General features: G+C 43.8%; 1 protein-coding gene across 1 annotated transcript in view; it reads right to left on the reverse strand.

Moving 5' to 3' along the window:
- kcnh7 (potassium voltage-gated channel subfamily H member 7) overlaps positions 1-22,176 on the reverse strand; it is a gene marked incomplete at both ends in the record, with an annotated part of 441,898 nt that overhangs the window by 72,970 nt on the left and 346,752 nt on the right. Inside the window, one exon of the mRNA XM_084311424.1 lies at positions 8,289-8,541. Coding sequence (XP_084167550.1) covers positions 8,289-8,541 — 253 coding nt within the window. The remainder of the gene's footprint in view (positions 1-8,288; positions 8,542-22,176) is intronic.

Raw genomic sequence — 22,176 nt, forward strand, 5'->3', positions numbered from 1 at the left:
TGCCTTCTTCACAACACTGTCAATGTGTGTGGTCCATGTCAAGTCCTCGGATATGTGGGCTCCGAGGTACTTAAAACTGTTCACTCTCTCAACCGGTGCCCCGTCAATGCTGAGGGGGCTGTAGTCCTTGACCCCCGACCTCCTAAAGTCCACAATCATCTCCTTTGTGTTGCTGACGGTCAGGGAGAGGCTGTTATCCTGGCACCATCCCGCCAGGACCTTGACCTCTTCCAGGTAGGCCCTCTCGTCGTTTGCGGAGATCAGGCCCACCACTACTGTGTCGTCAGCAAATTTGATGATTGTGTTGTTACTCCGCTGAGCCACACAGTCGTGTGTGTACAGGGAGTAGAGGAGGGGACTCAGAACACAGCCCTGGGGGGCCCCTATGTTGAGGGTGATGGATGAGGAGGTGCAGTTGCATGCTCTCACCACCTGGGGTCTGCCCGTCAGGAAGTCCAATACCCTCTGGCAGAGGTCATAGTTCAAGCCCAGGTCCCTGAGCTTGGCTATGAGTTTGGAGGGGACTATGGTATTGAATGCCGAGCTGTAGTCGATGAATAGCATTCTCACATAGTTCCCCTTCCTCTTGTCCAGGTGTGATGCTGCTGTGTGCAGCACATGGGCTATGGCGTCCTCCGTGGACCTGTTGGGGCGGTATGCAAATTGCAGGGGGTCCAGGTTGATGGGGAGGAAGGAGCAGATGTAGCCCTTTACTAGCTTCTCAAAGCACTTCATGGCTATGGAGGTGAGAGCTACAGGGCGGTAGTCGTTGAGGCAAGCAGGCTTGGATTTTTTAGGTACAGGGATGATAGTGGACTTCTTCAGGCAGGTGGGGATGACAGCCTGTTCTAAGGACAGGTTAAATATGTCAGTGAATACCGGGGCCAGTTGGTCGGCACAGACTTTTAGGACGCGGCCGGGGATGCCGTCCGGTCCTGCTGCCTTCCTGATATTCACTTTTTTAAAGGTCCGCCTCACCTCATGCTCTGTTACCCTGAGCATTGCCGTGGCTTGTAGGCTGGTGTTGTTATTACCAGCCTCAAACCTCGCATAGAAGGTATTGAGATCATTTGCTAAGGAGATGTCACTGTTCAGTTTGAGGGAGGTGCCTTTGTAGTCTGTCATCGTTTTGAGGCCCTGCCACATGGCTCTGGAGTCAGCCTGTTCAAACTGAAGTTCAATTTTATCCCTGTAGCGCCGTTTTGCCTCTATTACTGTCCTCCTTACGTTGTATCGTGCCACCTTGTGGTCATTCATGTTGCCTGCCACCAGGCCGGCGTTGTATGCTGTGGTGCGCGCTTTCAGAGCTTCACGGACGGATTTGTCTACCCAGGGCTTTTGATTTGGGTAAACTTTAATTATGGTAGTGGGGATTGTTTCTTCCACCAAAGTACGAACAAAGTCCAGCACTGTATCCGTGTAGTCATTAATGTTATCTGTGTCACGGAACACGCTCCAGTCTGTGCATTCAAGCGCAGCCTGTAGCGTCTCCTCTGATGCCACATCCCATTTCTGTACCTCTCGCGAGACTACCGGAGTGCTCTTGATCCTTTGTTTATATTTTGGTGAAAGAAAAATGGCCGCATGATCAGATTTTCCGAAGCCGCTAGCAGAATGAGCCTTGTACCCACCCTTGAATTGCGTGTAACAGTGGTCTAAAATGTTACCGCCTCTGGTGTTACAAGTCACATGCTGATAGAAGTCCGGCAATACCTTTCTCAGGTTGGTGCTATTGAAATCACCCACAACCACAATAGCAGCGTCAAGGTTCGCTGACTGGAGTTTGTTTACCTCGTCGTGGAGCCTGGAGAGCGCGTCACCAGTGTTTGCTTGCGGTGGAATATACACTCCGACCAGGATGATCGACGTTAACTCCCTCGGGAGGAAGAAAGGTCGACACTTGATGGTTATATATTCCAGGTTGGGGGAGCAGTGGTTCGATAGTTCCTTCACGTTGGCTGGATCGCTCCAATTGTTGTTCAACATGAAGGCTATTCCACCTCCACGCTGTTTGCCGGATTCTACTGTTCTATCCTTGCGGTGAATGAAGAAGTGTTCGGCCGGTTGGATGGCGTGGTCTGGGACGTCCGGCGTCAGCCACGTCTCGATGAAGCAGAGAACATTGCAGTCTCTAACGTCTCTCTGGAATTGAATCCTTGCTCGGATGTCGTCTAGTTTATTGTTTATTGCTTGTACATTGGCTAGCAATATACTGGGTAGTGGCGTCCTGTGCCGCCTGGTTCTCAATCTGTTACGGACTCCAGCTCTCTTTCCTCGCCGCCTGGTTCCTTTGTTCCTGGGGTCGAGATCTGGTCCTGATGTCCTCAAGATCTCAACAGGCCATTGTTGCGGTTCAGAGAGCTGATCCAGAGAGTAATCCAGTCGGTAAATTTCCCGTAATCCAATGTCTATGAGTGACTGACGGGCATACAGATTAAATGCACCTACTGTTGGTACAGACAAAACTCTTAAAACTATAAATATTAACAAAAGCGCACAGACAGGCAGCCGGTCGTAGCGGCGCCATCTTCCTTAAACCCTGTCCTCTGTGTCCTCTCTTCAGTAAACACACCACAGTGGTTAAACCCTGTCCTCTGTGTCCTCCTCTCTTCAGTAAACACACCACAGTGGTTAAACCCTGTCCTCTGTGTCCTCCTCTCTTCAGTAAAAACACCACAGTGGTTAAACCCTGTCCTCTGTGTCCTCCTCTCTTCAGTAAACACACCACAGTGGTTAAACCCTGTCCTCTGTGTCCTCCTCTCTTCAGTAAACACACCACAGTGGTTAAACCCTGTCCTCTGTGTCCTCCTCTCTTCAGTAAAAACACCACAGTGGTTAAACCCTGTCCTCTGTGTCCTCCTCTCTTCAGTAAAAACACCACAGTGGTTAAACCCTGTCCCCTGTGTCCTCCTCTCTTCAGTAAACACACACAGTGGTTAAACCCTGTCCTCTGTGTCCTCCTCTCTTCAGTAAAGACACCACAGTGGTTAAACCCTGTCCTCTGTGTCCTCCTCTCTTCAGTAAACACACCACAGTGGTTAAACCCTGTCCTCTGTGTCCTCCTCTCTTCAGTAAACACACCACAGTGGTTAAAATAGAATAGAAATCCTTTATTTATCCAGAGGGAAATTCGGCTAAACCTGACCTGTGTCCTGCCTCCCTCTATATAGATCCTCACCTCTGTTCACCTCTACCCCAGTCCTCCCTCACACAGGAACAGTCACCAGAGCCAAGCATCCAGTTTTCAACACCATATCTCTTCTTAAAAGGTATGTGGGGTAAATTGGGTGTCCAGAAAGGGAACAGAAGTACTGACAGGAGGCTGTAGAGGGATTACAATGAAACTAGAGGCGTCGACAGTACGACCTGGACAATGATCTAGTGGTGATTTGGACAGATGGGAGGAGAGATCGTCTGTTCAACCTTGAGAACATGGCTGGATGGAGGAGGCCGTCATGCAGGCACGTGCACACATAGAGGCCAAGGGGTGCTTGAGCACCTGCCTTTTTGAGCCTCATCAAAAAAGTGCCAATTTAAAAAAAAAAAGGATTTTTTTTCTTTTTCCGTTACGCATATAGACTGCCCTTCCAACTGAAAAATGTCAGGATAGAATCAAAATATTAGGTAAAGAGAGAGAGAGATGCCCCATATTCCATTGCAGTTTGCACGGCGTCCTCAGCGTGCCTCTCCGCGGACCTATATATTTTATGCTGATGATGATGATGATAGAAACCGCTGTGGCCCATACAGTTGAATGCTGGTATTACACTCATTGAGGGACACGAAGAAGTTAAGTCCGATGGGATTTGGGAATCTCAAATACAAACCGGGATTGGAATAAAAAATGCATTTATATTAAACAATACAGAATATACAGCACTTTTTTGCATGCACTCATCTGTGTTTCACTACACACTTGAGTGCATGCTTACCAACTGTTAGTCTGCAACACTACTATCACCGACATCTAAGAAGGGAGATGCCCCCTTGAATGGCCCTTCTAAGGTTTCTCTCCTCCACACTGCCTGTGGAGCATTTTTCCCTATTGTTAGGTTTTAGTGAGTTTTTCCTTACCTTCGCGTGGGGTATGTCTGGGAGTGCTTGCATTCTTTCATTTATTTGCATTTATTTAAAATGTGTTGGACCTTATGGTGTTCTTGTTCTGTTCTTGACTTATTGTTATGTTTCTTCTTGACTTGTTTAAAGAAGACTTGTACGGCCCATGGGGACATTAACGTGTGTTGTCGGGCCTTACAAATAAATTTGATTTGATCTTGGGGTCTGTAGGGTAAGCACTTATTCCCTCCCCCCTGAACATTTATGGAGATGTATGGGCCTTTTAAGTCAGTGATAAAAGTGTCTTTCAAGGATAAGTGAGCTCCTGCACTGATTATTATAGTTCAATACGCGCTCTCGGTTAATATATACACACAAGTGTAGTGCCCTTTTCAGCCTTTGAGCATCTGCCCCTCTAAAGTCCTGTGCACGTCCCTGCCGTCATGGTCAATTAAAAGTTATATACTAGATCAAATTTGACAGCAGTTGTCTAGTCCTGTTCCCGTTCAGTTTTATATACGAGTCACATTTGGTCTAAAACGGATGGAAATGGCAGAGAAAACCATGACCTATTGCCGTGCAGAGGTTTTACAGCCACTGATGGGAGGCTGAAAGGGTGACTGAGACACTCTGGTTGAGACTGAGGGAATAGGGCCGACAGAACACTCTGGTTGGTTCAGACTGAGGGAATAGGGCCGACAGAACACTCTGGTTGGTTCAGACTGAGGGAATAGGGCAGACGGAACACTGTGTTTGCCCAAGCGTTCAGTACAATGTACAACTACATCTTCAGAAAATATACTTAAGTCCTTTTTGTTTGACTTGGGGCCCTTTGGCATTTACTCATTCAGCGGCAGGAGATTTCCCCATTTCCCTACCTGGACATTTAATAATACGTCTGTGAACAAGCGTCAAGTGACATTCTTAACCTGAATTTGGGGATCCTGCTGTTTTTAATCATAAATCGATCAATACAGACTGTATTAATTAATGTTGTGTTTCTTTTTCAAATGTAGCCAAGAGTAAATACCTTAACCCTATCAAAACAGCAGTCAAAGTGTATATTTTCAGCACTAGGTTTGTTTACCGATGCTTTTAAGATTTACCGAAAATACGATTTTATTCTTAATTCTAAATCTAAATCCAGATTTAACACTGCCATTGGAAAGAGGATTTTTTCCCCTATCCATAGATGTATGATTTGGCCATAATAAGGTCAAGGTCAAGTTCAAGGTACATTTTAAATGTATAATTCAAATGGATTATAATTTATTACTGTATCTACACATCCTTCTCTTTAATCTTCCCTTTATTCATTTTCTTAGATTCTTTGCAGACTTGATCTCAAGAAGGTGATGAATGAGCTCAGTGAGCGAGCTCGGAGGTTGCACAATTGTAACATGGTGTTATTCACCGGCAAAGATGCCAAAAAAGAAATCATAATTTATAGTCTCCTTTGTTTCATCACAATTTACTCAAGCCTAGTAACAGACACAATATTTCTGACACTGGGAATACATACCTCCAGGTTCCTAGAGGTTCCTAGATACCAAGAACATGCTAATTGACCTTGTAGAAGTGGAGCAATCTTCCATTTACTTGGGCATGTACCTTTAGACGAAATTTCTGAAAATAGGGCTACAGCTTAAAACCGCTTAACCTGCAATGAGTCTCCTGGCCATTTTAGTTTTCGTTTTTGAGGACTGCATACTTTTTTTTCAAACCAAAACAACATACTTTATACTTATAGCACATGCATGAGCCTGGTCTCTTTTGAAAGATGACATTCTAAAGTTTCTGATTTCAGAAAGAAAATTCACTTTTAGTGCTAACGTAATAGAGTAACATAGGTCTGAAATTGAGTTGTAGAAAAACTTGTTACTCAAGTTTTTCTGTAGTAGTTAGTAGTCCAGAGGTAGTATTTCCCCAGAAGGTGGTATGGCTTACAACTCCATACGGACCCATAGCCTGAAGCCTTATGTAGTACATGTCCAAATTTCATAAAGATCGATTCAGAAATGAGTGATTAGGAGTGATTTTGGTCAACTGTGTACAAAAGAAAAACTGAGTTTTCTCATAGATTTTAGTTTTTTAGATTCATACATCCCCACGTGGGGTATCATTGGAAAGCCACACTCATTGGCTACAACCCTCCACAATAATTTTCGAGATCGGATCTAGATTGATGGAACTACTGCGTCAAGAGTCGGGAGTGGTATTTTGAGCAATACCGTGTACTTTGCACAAGCCTCAAATACCGGCATGTAACTCGAGAACCGCTGAACGGATTTTGTCGGATTTTGTCGGATTTTGTCGCTATCGACAGGCAACAAATAAGCCTTCAATTCGATATATATATATTGTATTACAAAATATGCACACTAGGGGTCGCCAAAGTGCCGGTGGGCAAATCGTCCTAAAAACGTCCCACATGCGGGACGGCGCATGCTAAGAGGTTTTAACAGGTTAAATAGTTCAGAGGTCTTTTTTGAGAAATATGACTTCAAGGGATAGTTGTGATTACCTTTCTCAATACAATCCATGCTGTTCCTCATACTTCCTCATACTAGCTCCAGCTAGTTAGCCGCGGACCAATGTGAAGTCAATGGGGTCAAGCTTGTGCCTGTACAAGGTGACTAAAGCCACATGTATGGTCTAGCGCCATGTGTGTATGTCTGTTCTGTGCACTACCTTGTGTGCGTGGTAGTGCACCAGGCTCACAGACAATCGCCTTGGTTCAACAAGGAAGCTGCAATTTGATATTTCAATTTGAAACAAATATCAAATTGTGTATTTAAAGGTGCAATAGATAACATTCAGTCACTAGATGTCGCACTAGAGCACCAGCATGTCATTTATCCAATCAGGTCCATTCCACGTGGGGAAATGGGGAGTAGGGATACATGTAAACAACAACGTTCATTTTGGACCCGCCAACATTATTAAAATGATAAATTCTCAATCATTTTCCCCCTACTTTCTCTACTCAGTTTTTCCAGTAATCCTACAATCCCTGCTTTTATTCTGCACCTTTCTAAAACCTCTGTGGATGTATTATACTTTTTTTTTTTTTTTAAAGATTACTCTACATAACATTTTTATCTAAAGCACCTTAACTCATTCCGGGCCAACCACGAATATAGTTGGGTTAACTCGCCATCGCTTCTGTGCCAATCACGAGTATAGTCGGGTTTTAATCGTTATTTATTTTATTAGCGATATCCATTCATTTTCATCCATCCAACCTGATGTTATCGTTGGGAATGGGTCTGAGCTTGCAAAAGGGCAAATACTGCCGCCTATCGTCTCCCGGATGGTATTGCACATCATTGGATTGGATTGGCTGGGACTGTGCATCAAAAAAAATAAGTCCGGTCCAGGTTTTACTTCTCGGGCATGCAGCTGGATACTATTGCATTGAGTCCCCCCACTGGGAGCATCGTGGATCATTGTGTTTTGGACTATAACGTTGGATCAATGGACGCAATCGATATTTGGAATGGAGATCAGGAATTGGATTAATCTTTTTGCATGACATCAGATGTGAGGTAAGGCCTTTATGTTACGAATCTTGGGGTAATCAGATGTTCCTATCACCGCCATCGGAGCTTGTGTGTGTGTGTGTGTGTGTGTGAAGTTCGCGCCGACCAAAGTACGGAGAAGCGATTTTTCAGACCCCGCTTCTCTTCGTACATGAGGACACATATACTATCGATAATCTAGCGTTTATTTGAAAACGATTCATAAATCATTAAAAAAATTACAACGCGTTCTGTGTATTCCACTAAAGGGCTATTATCGTGTCTTTCTCTGGAATTACTAGAAATCTCCAAAACTATACTTGTATTCAAAACGGTATGAAACGGAAATGTACAGATGAAAAAACAATCCGTTTCATACATGTTGACTGGAAGCAACTCATTGACGATCACTGTGTTATTTAGATCTATTGCTATTATATTTGATATGTTTTATGCACTCGCAAATAAGTCCTATTCTCCATTGGATATAGCGTTGGCACGGAAGGGACATCAGCAGAGGGCGCTGTTGGCCCGGAATGAGTTAAACAAGTATGAATATTACTTGTATAAAAAATTTGATTATCGAATAACATCAATTACCAATCATTAATTTGATCTCAAATATATAGAGAGAAATGAGACAGCGTGTTTCCAGTTGCCTCTCGCTGTATTTGCAAACAAACTAAAATCGACCAGCGGTGAAATTTTTACCGAGGATGGCCACTACGGTGTCGTCCTTGAGGATCTCGATGGAGCCCCGGGACAGGAAGTAGAGTGCGGTGAGGACGTCCCCGCCATGGACCAGGGTGTCCCCTGGCGGAGCATGGGTGGTCTGGAAGCGCATGGCCAGGGCCCGCAGGCAGCCCTTGGTGGCCCCGTGGAAAGCCTTGCAGTCCTCCAGGAGGTTCTTGTTGAGGTGGAGACAGATGTCTGCCTGGAGACACTCGGGAAAGCCTTTCAACACCTGAGATGCAGATATAGTCCGTCAATACAAAGATCACACTGCCTACTTGCTCAGATGCGTATACTGCTGCAATGTGCAGTTTTTTATATATAATATATATATTAGAGCTGGGCCGTTAACGGCGTTAACGTGCTGCATTAACGCTATACTAGTATCGCGCGATAATATAATTAACGCATTAATCTAAAAATAAAAAAAAATAAAAAATGTTTTTTTTTTACATTTTTTTTTTTTTTACCTTTATTTACCCAGGGTAGGTTCGCTGAGCACAGATGCTCTTTTTCATTCTCACAGTTCCATTCACACCTGGGAGCTGCCCAGTACAACCACATAGTTGACACCATTGGCCACTGAGCAACTCCACTGGAGCAGTTGATTCAAGCCATGTCACATAGTTCAAGTTTGAAATGATTCTTTCTGTTTTGCTCCTGAGAGTGCTAGATACTGTACTGTACTGGTAATATTATTTATTTGTGTTAACTTCTGAATAAAACAACTTATTAAACACAAGTACATCTTATTGAACATTATTTTGATATTTCATTACCAATTATCATAGCAAAACAGCTTTTTCAAACAGTCTGTAATGCATTTTGGAAATGGGAGATGGGCTCATGGTGTAATGGGCCACCTGGCCTGAGAAACATAAGGAGGAAAGAAAAAGTAAGGACTTACTTCTGGTCATTATTTGGGTAGAACACACATGTTTTTTTTTTTTTTTGAGCCATTTTAATCTAGATTAATCTAGATTAAATCCAGGATTGCAGATAGATTAATCTAGATTAAAAACATTAATCTATGCCCACCTCTAATATATATATATATATACACACACAGTACTGGATTAATTAAATAAATAAATATATGTATATTGTTGATAACGGTATTGTAAAAACACATACCTTTGCATGGATCCATGATGATATACTTAATATATAATAATATATATAATATAATAAAAAATATGGCATACAGTACCTGCCAGCCCTGAATCTAATGTGGATCCATGAATGAGTTGTGTATGTACAGCACCTTAGTCACTACTGGGTAATGATTCACATTAACTGGGCATTCAGGACACATTCAGTACTCAACTAAGAATGCATTATGCTTGTGAAATAACAGTGTCAAAACACATTCAGAACAGCGGCCTAGGGTACATGTTGTATGCAGACCTCTTTCTCTGGCCATTAGACCCACCTATCATCCTATTTACCTCGGAATACATTGGAATGTGTTGCCAGAGTAGAATTGTACAGCGATCCCGGCATGTATCTATCTTGCAAGGCAGCTGGATTCGCAAGATCACAAGATACTGTAGATCCTAATGTGAAAAACTGATTTTATATGTCTGCACTATATGTGCTCATTTTATGCCTGTCTTTTTCTGTTGTGAAGCAGAGAAGCAGTGCTCTAGAAATAAAGTTTATTATTATTATATTATTATTATTATTATTATTATTATTATTATTATTATTATTATTATTATTATTATTATTATTATTATTATTATTATTATTATTATAATTATAATAATAATAATAATAATAATTATTATTATTATTATTATTATTATTATTATTATTATTATTATTATTATTATTATTATTATTATTATTATTATTATTATTATTATTATTATAATTATAATAATAATAATAATAATAATAATAATTATTATTATTATTATTATTATTATTATTATTATTATTATTATTATTATTATTATTATTATTATTATTATTATTATTATTATTATTATTATTATTATTATTATTATTATTATTATTATTATTATTATTATTTTTTTTTTTTTTTTTTTTTTTTTTTTTTTTTTTGATCCACTTTTTCTCCCATTTTCTATATTTTCTCCCATCCCAATTTCGTATCATCCAATTCAACCCTCCCCTGTCACGAACGCTGTTTCTTGCCTCCCACAAGCCGGCTGCAATGTGGACTAAGTCATACATAGCACAAGTCCCCTCCGGTACTTGAGGTAACAGCAGTCGCATCTTTTCACCTGCGCAGCTCGATCTCTCAGTGGCGAGGAGTAACGCGTGGGAGGCTCACGCTGCCCCCGACACTTCCTGATTCTACTGCGCAGGCGCACCAACCGACCTGTAGGAGTCGCTGTCCACAACGCCCGATCCCCACCCATCAGTTTCCCACCCCCTAATACGGCCAATGTGTATTAGTACGGACGACCAGCTAAACTGAAAGCAAATGTGGAGCGCTGGGCTCGAACTGATGAGCCCAGCGTCTCCAGCATTTTGTGGCGAGCGCCTTGCCCACTACGCCACGTAGCCGCTATTATTATTATTATTATTATTATTATTATTATTATTATTATTATTATTATTATTATTATTATTATTATTATTATTATTATTATTATTATTTAATTGATTAATTGATTAATTGATTAATTGATTGATTGATTGATTGATTGATTGATTTAATTAATTAATTAATTAATTAATTAATTAATTTATTTATTTAATTATTTTATTATTATTATTATTATTATTATTATTATTATTATTATTATTATTATTATTATTATTATTATTATTATTATTATTATTATTATTATTATTATTATTATTATTATTATTATTATTATTATTATTATTATTATTATTATTATTATTATTATTATTATGTGCTTGTGGCCAAACCACAGTGGTTCTGTGTCCTAAGAGGAACTACTGGCAGTTACAGGTAGTGATGCACCGATGTGAAAATTGTGGCCGATACCGATATTAATATTGCTGTTCTGGCCGACACCGATATTTACCGATGTTGATATCTCTGTATAGAAAACACTTTTTTTATGATAATCAAATAAAGAGCTATTTTCCAAACGCATTTTTTTGTAAACTTTTCTAACTTTTTCTAACTTTTCAAATTTTTTTATATCGGCCCTATCTTGATATCGGACCGATACCGATGTGTAAAAAAATTACCATATCGGCCGATATTATATCAGTGGCCGATATATCGTGCATCACTAGTTACAGGTGTGGATTAGGTTTGATGTCTGCTGCCTTCTTTGAATCAGATATTTTCTTGGTATTTGTATTCCTTACAAAGACGGCAAGAATTGCCTTGCGACATGCTAACTGGTAGCTACATAGCTAGCTTTCTCTTCAGCGCTCTTCTACTACGTCATATTATGGTTTGTTGATCTGATTGGTTGAAGTTTGATAGAGAGATGGTTCATCCAATCACCTGCCAAGTGTTTTTTTTACGACTTCCCAGATGGTTCTGTGTAAGAAACCGTCTGACGTGTCAGGTTAGGCATGTAGACCCAGTGCTAGGCTGAAATAAATGGTCTTGTTTGTGGCAGAGGAACAAACACAGGCACCACATGACGGAGAGGCACAAACACTGGTATCTGTACATTTTTAAGGCCCTTATCTGTAAGCTACCTCCTTATACTACATCCAGTGGCGGCTGGCCACCGGTGGCCCCAGGGGGCGCCAACCCACCTGTTAAATGAGAGAAGAAGAAAACATTTTTTTTTTGTTTTTTGTTTTATAGCCCTATAAATAATATAAACATGTTTAAAATGAATAATATTTACTCATTTTAAGTATGTTTGTGTTTCCAATGCACAATATAACGTTAATATATAAAATAAAAAATACTCGTTTTCCTGAACAGGAAGTGACTCACTCCTGCCGCATTTCTCCTGCCGCATTTCTCCTAGCCGTATTTCTCGGCCCGGGCTAGACGCAATAGCGCTCTGAGTGCGCGTCACTGTTTGATCGCTGTATCCGTCGCAGCCAATCAGTGCGTAACGCGCTGTGCGTTGAAATATGATGTATTATGTTGGAAACCGGGCGCGATTTGAAGCGGTCTAGGCAAGCATCCATAGCAGCGTCAAGAATTTCCGTAGCCGCATTTCGCTGAGACGCTCTCTGATTGGCCGACGTCAGTTTTTTTTTTCCGTAGCCGCATTTCGCGGAGACGCTCTCTGATTGGCCGACGCCACTTTCTATGTTCCAATTTTAGGTTTTCTAGGTTGGTACTAGAGATAGTTGTGTTGTTGTGAGATGCAGCTACTTGTGACTGCAAGTTCTTTCGACGGTTAAGCTTAGGCACTCTTTCAAAGTTGGTTAAGGTTAGAGTTTGTCTTAGAGCATGGCGATAGAACGCCAGGTAGTTTGCAGTCTGTTCGACGCGGAAATGGACAAAGAAATCAAGTACTTGTTGTGTGGTGCTAACAGCTAACACTTGGCTAACAAGCTATATGGCGGATGCAGTCTGGACAGTGGACAGTGGTCTGGATATACATCATCAACAGCGGATTATACACTTTATCAAGCCCTCCGGCTGGACCACGTTTCAATTAAACAAAATGAGTTTATGCTGTTGTGTTGTGATGCAGCTATTTGTTGTTAGCTCACACAGTACTTGTGGAGGGACATGCATGGACAATGGACATCAACACAGTCTGGACAATGGAGTGGATATACTTTATCAAGCCCTTCTGCCTGCTGTCAACTTAACAACAAGGTAGATTTGCGATATCGCTCTCTCTCTCTCTCTCTCTCTCTCTCTCCCTAACTAACGTGATTCTCTCTCTCTCGCTCTCTCTCTTTCTCACTAACGTGATTCTCTCTCTCATTAACTAATGTGATTCTCTCTCTCTCTCTCTCTCTCTCTCTCTCTCTCTCTCTAACTAACGTGATTCTCTTTATTTGACTGGTTGTGTGTTGCTTGGTCAGCAGTCCGCTGCCAGTGACATGCCAATGCGTGGTACATGCGTGGTACATGCGTGGTACATGTTTGCAAAATGTTTGGTATAGCGCCCCCCCATGGAAAGAATGTAGCAGCCGCCACTGACTACATCATTATTGGAATGGAATTTTGGAATCTGTTCCAGTGACTGGCTGGTCCTCAAGGTCTGCCGAATTTGCTCTGAACAGGATTTTGCTATGATGCCCCTCTAGCTCATGGAATGAACTGCAACAGTCCTAGCTTGAGATCCTCCCCTCTGTTGCAGAATTTAAAACCTTGATCTTCAACCTTTGTCAATCAAGTTGTACGTGTTTTAATTGATTTGTTGCTCTTTGCCTCGTCTTTATTGTAAAGTATATAACTGATGGTGTTATGGTTTGTAACCGACCCCAAACACAACGGCACAGAGAGAGTTGTTTTCAGAGTTAGCCAAAAACAAGGGCGTGTTTATTCTCAGAGTCACAAGATTGAATTAGGTGGAAAACAGAACAAACGGGGAATCTGGCATGTGAAGAATGTCTTGCGGCTCTGCAGATTCTCCCAGACGGTGTTGGTGAGGAATTTGCTTGTGACGTCTGAGCCGCTCTGCAGATCCCCCCAGCATACACTCCAGATGGAACACGGAGGGAGAGAGAGAATCCCAGTTAGCTCAGCGCACAACAGATAACAGAGAGGTGACTGATCCAAATTAATATCCAAGTGACTTGATCTTCGGTGTGATACACACAGTTAGCAGAGTCCAGAGAAAAAACAATACGGTAATCCAAAGAGTAAATCCAACAATAAAAAATAGGTGAGAACAGTATAACAAAAACGGGATCTCTTCGGTGTTTCACAAACACACAAAAAACTGGCGATCCAAAAAGACTGTTTCAAAAACTCACCAAAGCGCAACACGTAAAGCGGGCAGATAAACGAGGCGTAGCTTCGTACGGGGAATCAGGTTCTCCAAGGGATACTTCACAAGAGTCCTGGAGAGCAACAGACAGCGAACGGGAAAGAAAGGCAGATGCAGGGAATATTCAAAACGATCCAACCTCGATATTAGGGGGAAAAGAGTATATAAAGCCCTCTGGGGCGCTGATTAGAACACACATCAGGTGCGTGATGGTAATTGATACTTGACTTAGAAGTGTGCGTTCGGCCATGGACCAATCATCACAGAATCCTCACAGAAACCTTAAAGGAACGGAGCGTGGCGGGGAATGCAATTAATCAACAAAGTACCTTAAAGGAACGGAGCGTGTGGGTGGGGAGCGGACAAAACCTCACAGTACCCCCCCCCCTCCACGGGAGCCACCCGGCGACCCACTCGGCCCCGGCCTGCCCGGACGGGACCGAAGGAAGCCGGCGATCAGGGGCACCGGAGAGGGGGACAAAGACAGAGGACCGGCGAGGGAGGCCGGAGACGGGGACAGAGGACCGGCGAGGGAGGCCGGAGACGGGGACAGGGGCCCGACAGTGGAGGCCGGGCACGGGGATCCCCTTCCGTCCCTACACCGAGTAGGGCTCTGCTGCTCTGAAAGGAATCCTCCTCCTCCTCGGATGCTGCAGACGGGCAGCGCAGAACACAGGGGGTCCCAGGGGACCGGGGCGAGAACACGCCATCCCCCCGTGGAATAGGGAGCGATGGCGAGCCGGGGTCCGAGGGGGAACACGCCATCCCCCCGTGGAATAGGGAGCGACGGCGAGCCGGGGTCCGAGGGAGAACACGCCATCCCCCCGTGGAATAGGGAGCGATGGCGAGCCGGGGTCCGAGGGAGAACACGCCATCCCCCCGTGGAATAGGGAGCGACGGCGAGCCAGGGTCCGAGGGAGAACACGCCATCCCCCCGTGGAATAGGGAGCGATGGCGAGCCGGGGTCCGAGGGAGAACACGCCATCCCCCCGTGGAATAGGGAGCGACGGCGAGCCAAGGTCCGAGGGAGAACACGCCATCCCCCCGTGGAATAGGGAGCGATGGCGAGCCGGGGTCCGAGGGAGAACACGCCATCCCCCCGTGGAATAGGGAGCGATGGCGAGCCAGGGTCCAAGGGAGAACACGCCATCCCCCCGTGGAATAGGGGCCAGGAGACGGCGTGGAGGCCGGGCACGCTACCTGGGCACAAGCTAGCTGAAAGGGCAGTCCTAGCTGTGGGAAAGCTACACAAAAAGTGGAGGCCATGCTAGCTGGGGAAGCTACACGTAAAGTGGGGCTAGCAGAGGGACTGGGTTAGCTGCCTGGGCATGGCTAGCTACAGGGCCTATGCTAGCTGCAAGGGCTGCATTAACATAGAGGCTGTGCTAGCAGCCGGGGCTAAGCTAGCAGACTGGGGCCATGCTGGTAGTAGAGGCCTGGCAAGCTGCAGGGGCTCTCTCTGTGTCGGCTGGGGTCGTCATGGTTGGATCGTAATGTTATGGTTTGTAACCGACCCCAAACGCAACGGCACAGAGAGAGTTGTTTTCAGAGTTAGGCAAAAACAAGGGCGTGTTTATTCTCAGAGTCACAAGATTGAATTAGGTGGAAAACAGAACAAACGGGGAATCTGGCATGTGAAGAATGTCTTGCGGCTCTGCAGATTCTCCCAGACGGTGTTGGTGAGGAATTTGCTTGTGACGTCTGAGCCGCTCTGCAGATCCCCCCAGCATACACTCCAGATGGAACACGGAGGGAGAGAGAGAATCCCAGTTAGCTCAGCGCACAACAGATAACAGAGAGGTGACTGATCCAAATTAATATCCAAGTGACTTGATCTTCGGTGTGATACACACAGTTAGCAGAGTCCAGAGAAAAAACAATACGGTAATCCAAAGAGTAAATCCAACAATAAAAAATAGGTGAGAACAGTATAACAAAAAACGGGATCTCTTCGGTGTTTCACAAACACACAAAAAACTGGTGATCCAAAAAGACTGTTTCAAAAACTCACCAAAGTGCAACGCGTAAAGCGGGCAGATAAACGAGGCGTAGCTTCGTACGGGGAATCAGGTTCTCCAAGGGATACTTCACGAGAGTCCTGGAGAGCAACAGACAGCGAACGGGAAAGAAAGGCAGATGCAGGGAATATTCAAAACGATCCAACCTCGATATTAGGGGGAAAAGAGTATATAAAGCCCTCTGGGGCGCTGATTAGAACACACATCAGGTGCGTGATGGTAATTGATACTTGACTTAGAAGTGTGCGTTCGGCCATGGACCAATCATCACAGAATCCTCACAGAAACCTTAAAGGAACGGAGCGTGGCTGGGAATGCAATTAATCAACAAAGTACCTTAAAGGAACGGAGCGTGTGGGTGGGGAGCGGACAAAACCTCACAGATGGGGCATACCCTCATCTGTTAATTATTCTCATTATCTTTATATTCAGATCTAATTTGATTGCCTATATTTATGTCTTTATACTATTACCCTGCCCATACCTGTACCTACCCTCCCCCCTCCCCCATGCTGCTATGACGCCCGAAGGAATATCTTATCTTATCTCTCAACTCTCAACAGAAGGTGAGTTCACCTGGTGTTCCTACATTTACGCAACATGAATGTGTTAATATGACATTATTATTATTTCACAAGCAAGATTCAAGATGATTTATTGTGATGTGATTGTGCACAGTTAAACAGACCAATGAAAAACTTACTTTGCTAGTCCACCCTTCACACAACATCACCCAGATCACACAATACTTAACTAGCATGAACAATTTAAAATACAAGCGAATGCTAAATGCAAAAAATAAGGAGATCTTATATCGTATATACAAGACATGAGTGAGAAAATTAACATTCATAATACATTCATACTGTAGACAAGTAATGAAGGTGTTCTGAATGTCCAGTTAATCGGTGTCCACTACTGTATTATTGTGGATGAAAAGCATGGCAACGAGACAGGTGCAGGCCCTGTCCAGCATCGCCTTAAGCTCAAAGCACTCTGGTAATGATGCGCTATACTTCAGCCTTGATAGTGGCACAGAGAGACGGGGGGAGGGGGGGGGGCATGAAAACAAACACTCTACAGGATGATAGACAGTCGCATGCTCCTAGGCCTAGAACACCTGGGAAGAGACCTGGTATAGTATGAAGAGGATCAGGGGTTTAAGGGGCCCTCATGCTGCAAGATGTCAATGTTATGACAGGCCCCATGAAGTCAAAATATATCTCTACGTTCTTTAATTTATCACATAATGTCCTTCACTGATCGTCACTCATACACCAGTTATCTGTCCCAACAATGACAAACAAGGTCATCCTGCACACGGGGGCATGTACTAATTTAGCATTCGGTGAAATGCTTTCTAGAATAACCTTTACAGCACTGTGTAACTGAGCAGCACTCTGCCTCTTCAACTAAATGTTCAATGTTAGCTTGCTATGTTGCATAACGTGGCTAAAGGACGTCGGTAACATTACCTTGCAAGCGAATGGTTCGCCTATAATGCACATTCAGGGCTATTCGCTACTGTAAACGCCAATCAATATCCATAAGTCCCTCCCTAGCTTCCTATCTTCACAGGAAATGCATACATTAGTATTAGTTGAATCAAATAGCGTTCTGCTAGTGGTTTCATGGCGTCTTTAATGTCCTCTTTAGATCACGGTGCTCCAGAAAGCTATCACGGGTTATAATGTGGAAACGTGAACCGTAAATGGAGCCGTGCGGCGATGAGAGTCATTAGGTCCTCCCGGCTCAGAGCACTCACGTCAGCGCTCAGCCGTCCTCGCTCCCTTTGTCTGAACCAACGAAAGCTAACATTTTAGACGCTTTCTGTCGCATGCCGGCCGGGCATTAATAAAGTAACGTGGTGAAACTAGGAGGACGCCGTTCTTATGCGCTTTTGTCTATTTGTGTCGTACGAACTGACTCAAACTGTATCTGGTGAAAGTCCTGTCGTGTTCGCATTATCCATCCCAAGAGAATGAGCTACCGCGTGCATTTATTATTCTGGACTGAGTGCTGCACTCTCCGCGTAATGAGCCGTGAAGAAGGAACGCAGGATGCAAGACTCCTCTTCAACTCTTAAATTGTCTGGATGTTTCAGACGAGATGTCCTTCTTCAGCGTATGATTCAACCGGTTATCGTGTCAAACCTTCTGAGTGCCTGCAGGCGGTCATGATTAACACGCCCAATAGAGAGGGCTATATTGGTAACCTGAATAATGAAAATATGATCTTGTTCACTAAATAGACTGCGTTTATACAGTTAATAGTTTTTAATCCAAAGCTCTTTACAACGTATGCCTCAGATTCACTGACGGAGGTGACCGTGCGATCTGCCAACCTGCTCACCGGGAGCAGTTAGGGGTTAAGTGTCTTGCTCAAGGAACCGGAACCGGAACCAAACATTCTGTTTACCAGACAACCGCTCTACCTCCTGAGCCACTGTCACCACTGTCTCTAATATCTTAAAGTATAAGGGTAGCTTCAACTTCATCATCACATACACAGTCTCCTACAGTACAGGGGGGGCGACAGTGGCTGAGGAGGTAGAGCGGGCGTCTCGTATTCGTAAGGCTCCCGGTTCGATCCCCGCTCCTCCCGGGCAGCGTGTCGAAGTGTCCTCGAGCAAGACACCTAACCCCTAATTGCTCCCGATGAGCAGGTCGGCACCTTGCATGGTTGCCTCCACTGTCAATGTGTGAATGTCTGAGTGAATGGGTGATAAAAGCGCTATATAAATGCACCATTTACACAAAACCAGGGAATCTCTATATCTCAGGTCTGCTTTGCACTCTGTCTGCTTGGCTGGCAATGATAGATCCCACGCCTGATAAGTTTGCCCACCGCTGCCATACAGTATAGCCGGTGGCTGTCTTTGAGAAAGCCAGTTTCTTTAGTTTATTGCCATTCAGCCGTTGGTCTGTTTGAGTGAGTCTTGGCGCGACATTTGATTGGGAAAAATGTATTGGTTTGAAGGGAACATGACAGCACTCTGATTGTTTGACACGTCATTGTCTGCGTTGTTCGCTGAAGATGGAGAAACACCTGCGCAACAATGAAACCGTTACATTGGAGGTTTGTATAATCTGTCAAAAATACAGATGCCGTGGATTTGAAAAAATGCAGTGTGTTTAGACTTGTGTTTTTGATAATAAAGCACACATGAATGACATAAGTTTGCCATGCTGAGAGAAGATGGTGATGTTGATGGTGATGGTGATGTCTACTTTTGAAACTACTACCCATTAGAATGATATCTAATCATGGCACAATATGACAAGTGAAACCTATAAGAAAGACACATTAAACCATGAAGTAAAGCACTTTAAAACATGTACCTCCTGCTCTTACCAATGTAGAGATAGATGTTAATCCAGGTGAAAAGCAGACAAGAAAAAAAAAAGCTCTTTTAAGCATTTTGCACACACATCCCCATCATTAATTGGTGTAACGATCCATGACATAATGCCTGCGCTCTTGTGTGAAGACTTTGTAATTATAGTTTTTTTTTTTTTGGTCCACTTTTTCTCCCATTTTCTATATTTTCTCCCATCCCAATTTCGTATCATCCAATTCAACCCTCCCCTGTCACGAACGCTGTTTCTTGCCTCCCACAAGCCGACTGCAATGTGGACTAAGTCATACATAGCACAAGTCCCCTCCGGTACTTGAGGTAACAGCAGTCGCATCTTTTCACCTGCGCAGCTCGATCTCTCAGTGGCGAGGAGTACTGCGTGGGAGGCTCACGCTGCCCCCGACACTTCCTGATTCCACTGCGCAGGCGCACCAACCGACCTGTAGGAGTCGCTGTCCACAGCGCCCGATCCCCACCCATCAGTTTCCCACCCCCTAATACGGCCAATGTGTATTAGTACGGACGACCAGCTAAACTGAAAGCAAATGTGGAGCACTGGGCTCGAACAGGCTAGCCCAGCGTCTCCATATTTCATGGCGAGCGCCTTGCCCACTACGCCACGTGGCCGCCGTAATTATAGTTTTTATGTGTATCAATTTATTCCTCACATTGCAGGGTTTCAGGACACCAGGGAGCCTGATATCCATTTAAACAGCCAGATCTCACTTAAAGGAATACGGCAACATTTTGGGAAATTAGCTTATCGTCGGTTAGCCTAGGCATTGTCCAACTAACACCGCTAACCGGCACTGTCCGCTTCTATTCATTGTGCTAAGCTAGGCTAATGTGCAGCCAGATAGCTTTCTACTGAATGCACAGAGAGGAAACTGGTATCTATCTTCTTGTCTCTCTCTCGCGACAAGACGATAAGCTAATTTCCCAACATTTTGGCATGTTCCTTTAAGATATGTAAGTAAAGTGCTTATCAACCACAGGAAAAAGGTACATAATGTACGTACGTTATATATATTAACTTTATTTTTTTAACAGCGTAAAACAGTACAACTGGTAGCCAAACTAACCACTAGACCACCCACTAGGCCACCCACCCTGATAGAAACACAGAAATACTATCATAATGGTTTGTTCACAATTCTAAGTGAGATCTGGCTGCTTAAGACTATCGAGACACACTTTTCTGATAACCTCACCCTAAAACTAACCCTAACCTTAACCACACTGTTACCTTAAACTATCCATAACCCCAACCCTAACCATAACAACACTGTTAAACTAACCATAACCCTAACCACACTGTTACCTTAAACTAACCATAACCCCAACCCTAACCTTAACCACACTGTTACCTTAAACTAACCCTAACCTTAACCACACTGCTACCTTAAACTAACCCTAACCTTAACCACACTGTTACCTTAAACTAACCATAACCTTAACCCTAACCTTAACCACACTGTTACCTTGAACTAACCATAACCTTAACCACACTGTTACCTTAAACTAACCATAACCTTAACCACACTGTTACCTTAAACTAACCATAACCCTAACCACTGTTACCTTAAACTAACCATAACCCCAACCCTAACCATAACCACACTGTTACCTTAAACTAACCATAACCTTAGCCCTAACCTTAACCACACTTTTACCTTGAACTAACCATAACCTTAACCACACTGTTACCTTAAACTAACCATAACCCTAACCCTAACCTTCTATTTTAACGTTAAAATGAACCATAATGATAGTATTGTTAGTATCAGGGTGGGTGGCTTGGTCTAGTGGTGAGAACACCCCCCCCCCCTTCCCACAAGCATTGTTACTGTAGTTTCGACTTTCTAAACAATTATGTATGGATATACCATAACATACATTATGTACCCTTTGTCCTGTGGTCGAGATTAGTACTTTATTATTTTCTTATTAAAAAACAGTTTTTGGACACACACAGGTTTTCACTTTCACAACTGCATGGTTATTTTTCATATAGCTTTGCGCTCTGCTCTATTGGAACTATCCCTTTAATTATATGCTATCATGAAAACTTTCAACCACGTGTACGCACCCACCTGCTTGACCACTCCCACATCCGCTCATATATAAGCGGGGTCATGGCCATACTACCAGCTCCTTCCCTACTTTCACCACTGTGAAGTCCGTGTATAGCACCGCTTCAAGTTTAGTGCTAAAAGTAGTTAGTTGGTAAAAGGAGCTGCGTTGACATTGTGCTTTTGTTTTCTCTCTCTCGCAAATTTTCGGGAAAAGAAAAGGATAATGTCTTCACCACCGGAGAGCTTAGGCGATTATCGTTCTGACCTCCACCAGCGCTTCACAGTCGCGGCTTCCTCTGTGCGTTGTGGGGCGTTCCTGGCTCCACGGTTGTGGCAGGCAGGTGCGCCTCAGCAGCGTCCGGAGGAGAGTGCGCGTCGCAGAGGGACCGTCAAGCTCCCATCTCCTGTGAGGTGGCCGAGTTCCGGTTCTGGTTCCCCCGCCGGAGGGCAGTCAGCCGGTAGGCTGGCAGTCCCTCTGGTGGCCGGGGATTTTGCGACGCAGGCTCTTCGCCTTTGCTCGTTCTTGTCATACGGCGATGA

Source organism: Notolepis coatsorum, assembly GCF_963971535.1.
Source record: "Notolepis coatsorum genome assembly, chromosome: 3".
NCBI classification, from domain to species: domain Eukaryota; kingdom Metazoa; phylum Chordata; class Actinopteri; order Aulopiformes; family Paralepididae; genus Notolepis; species Notolepis coatsorum.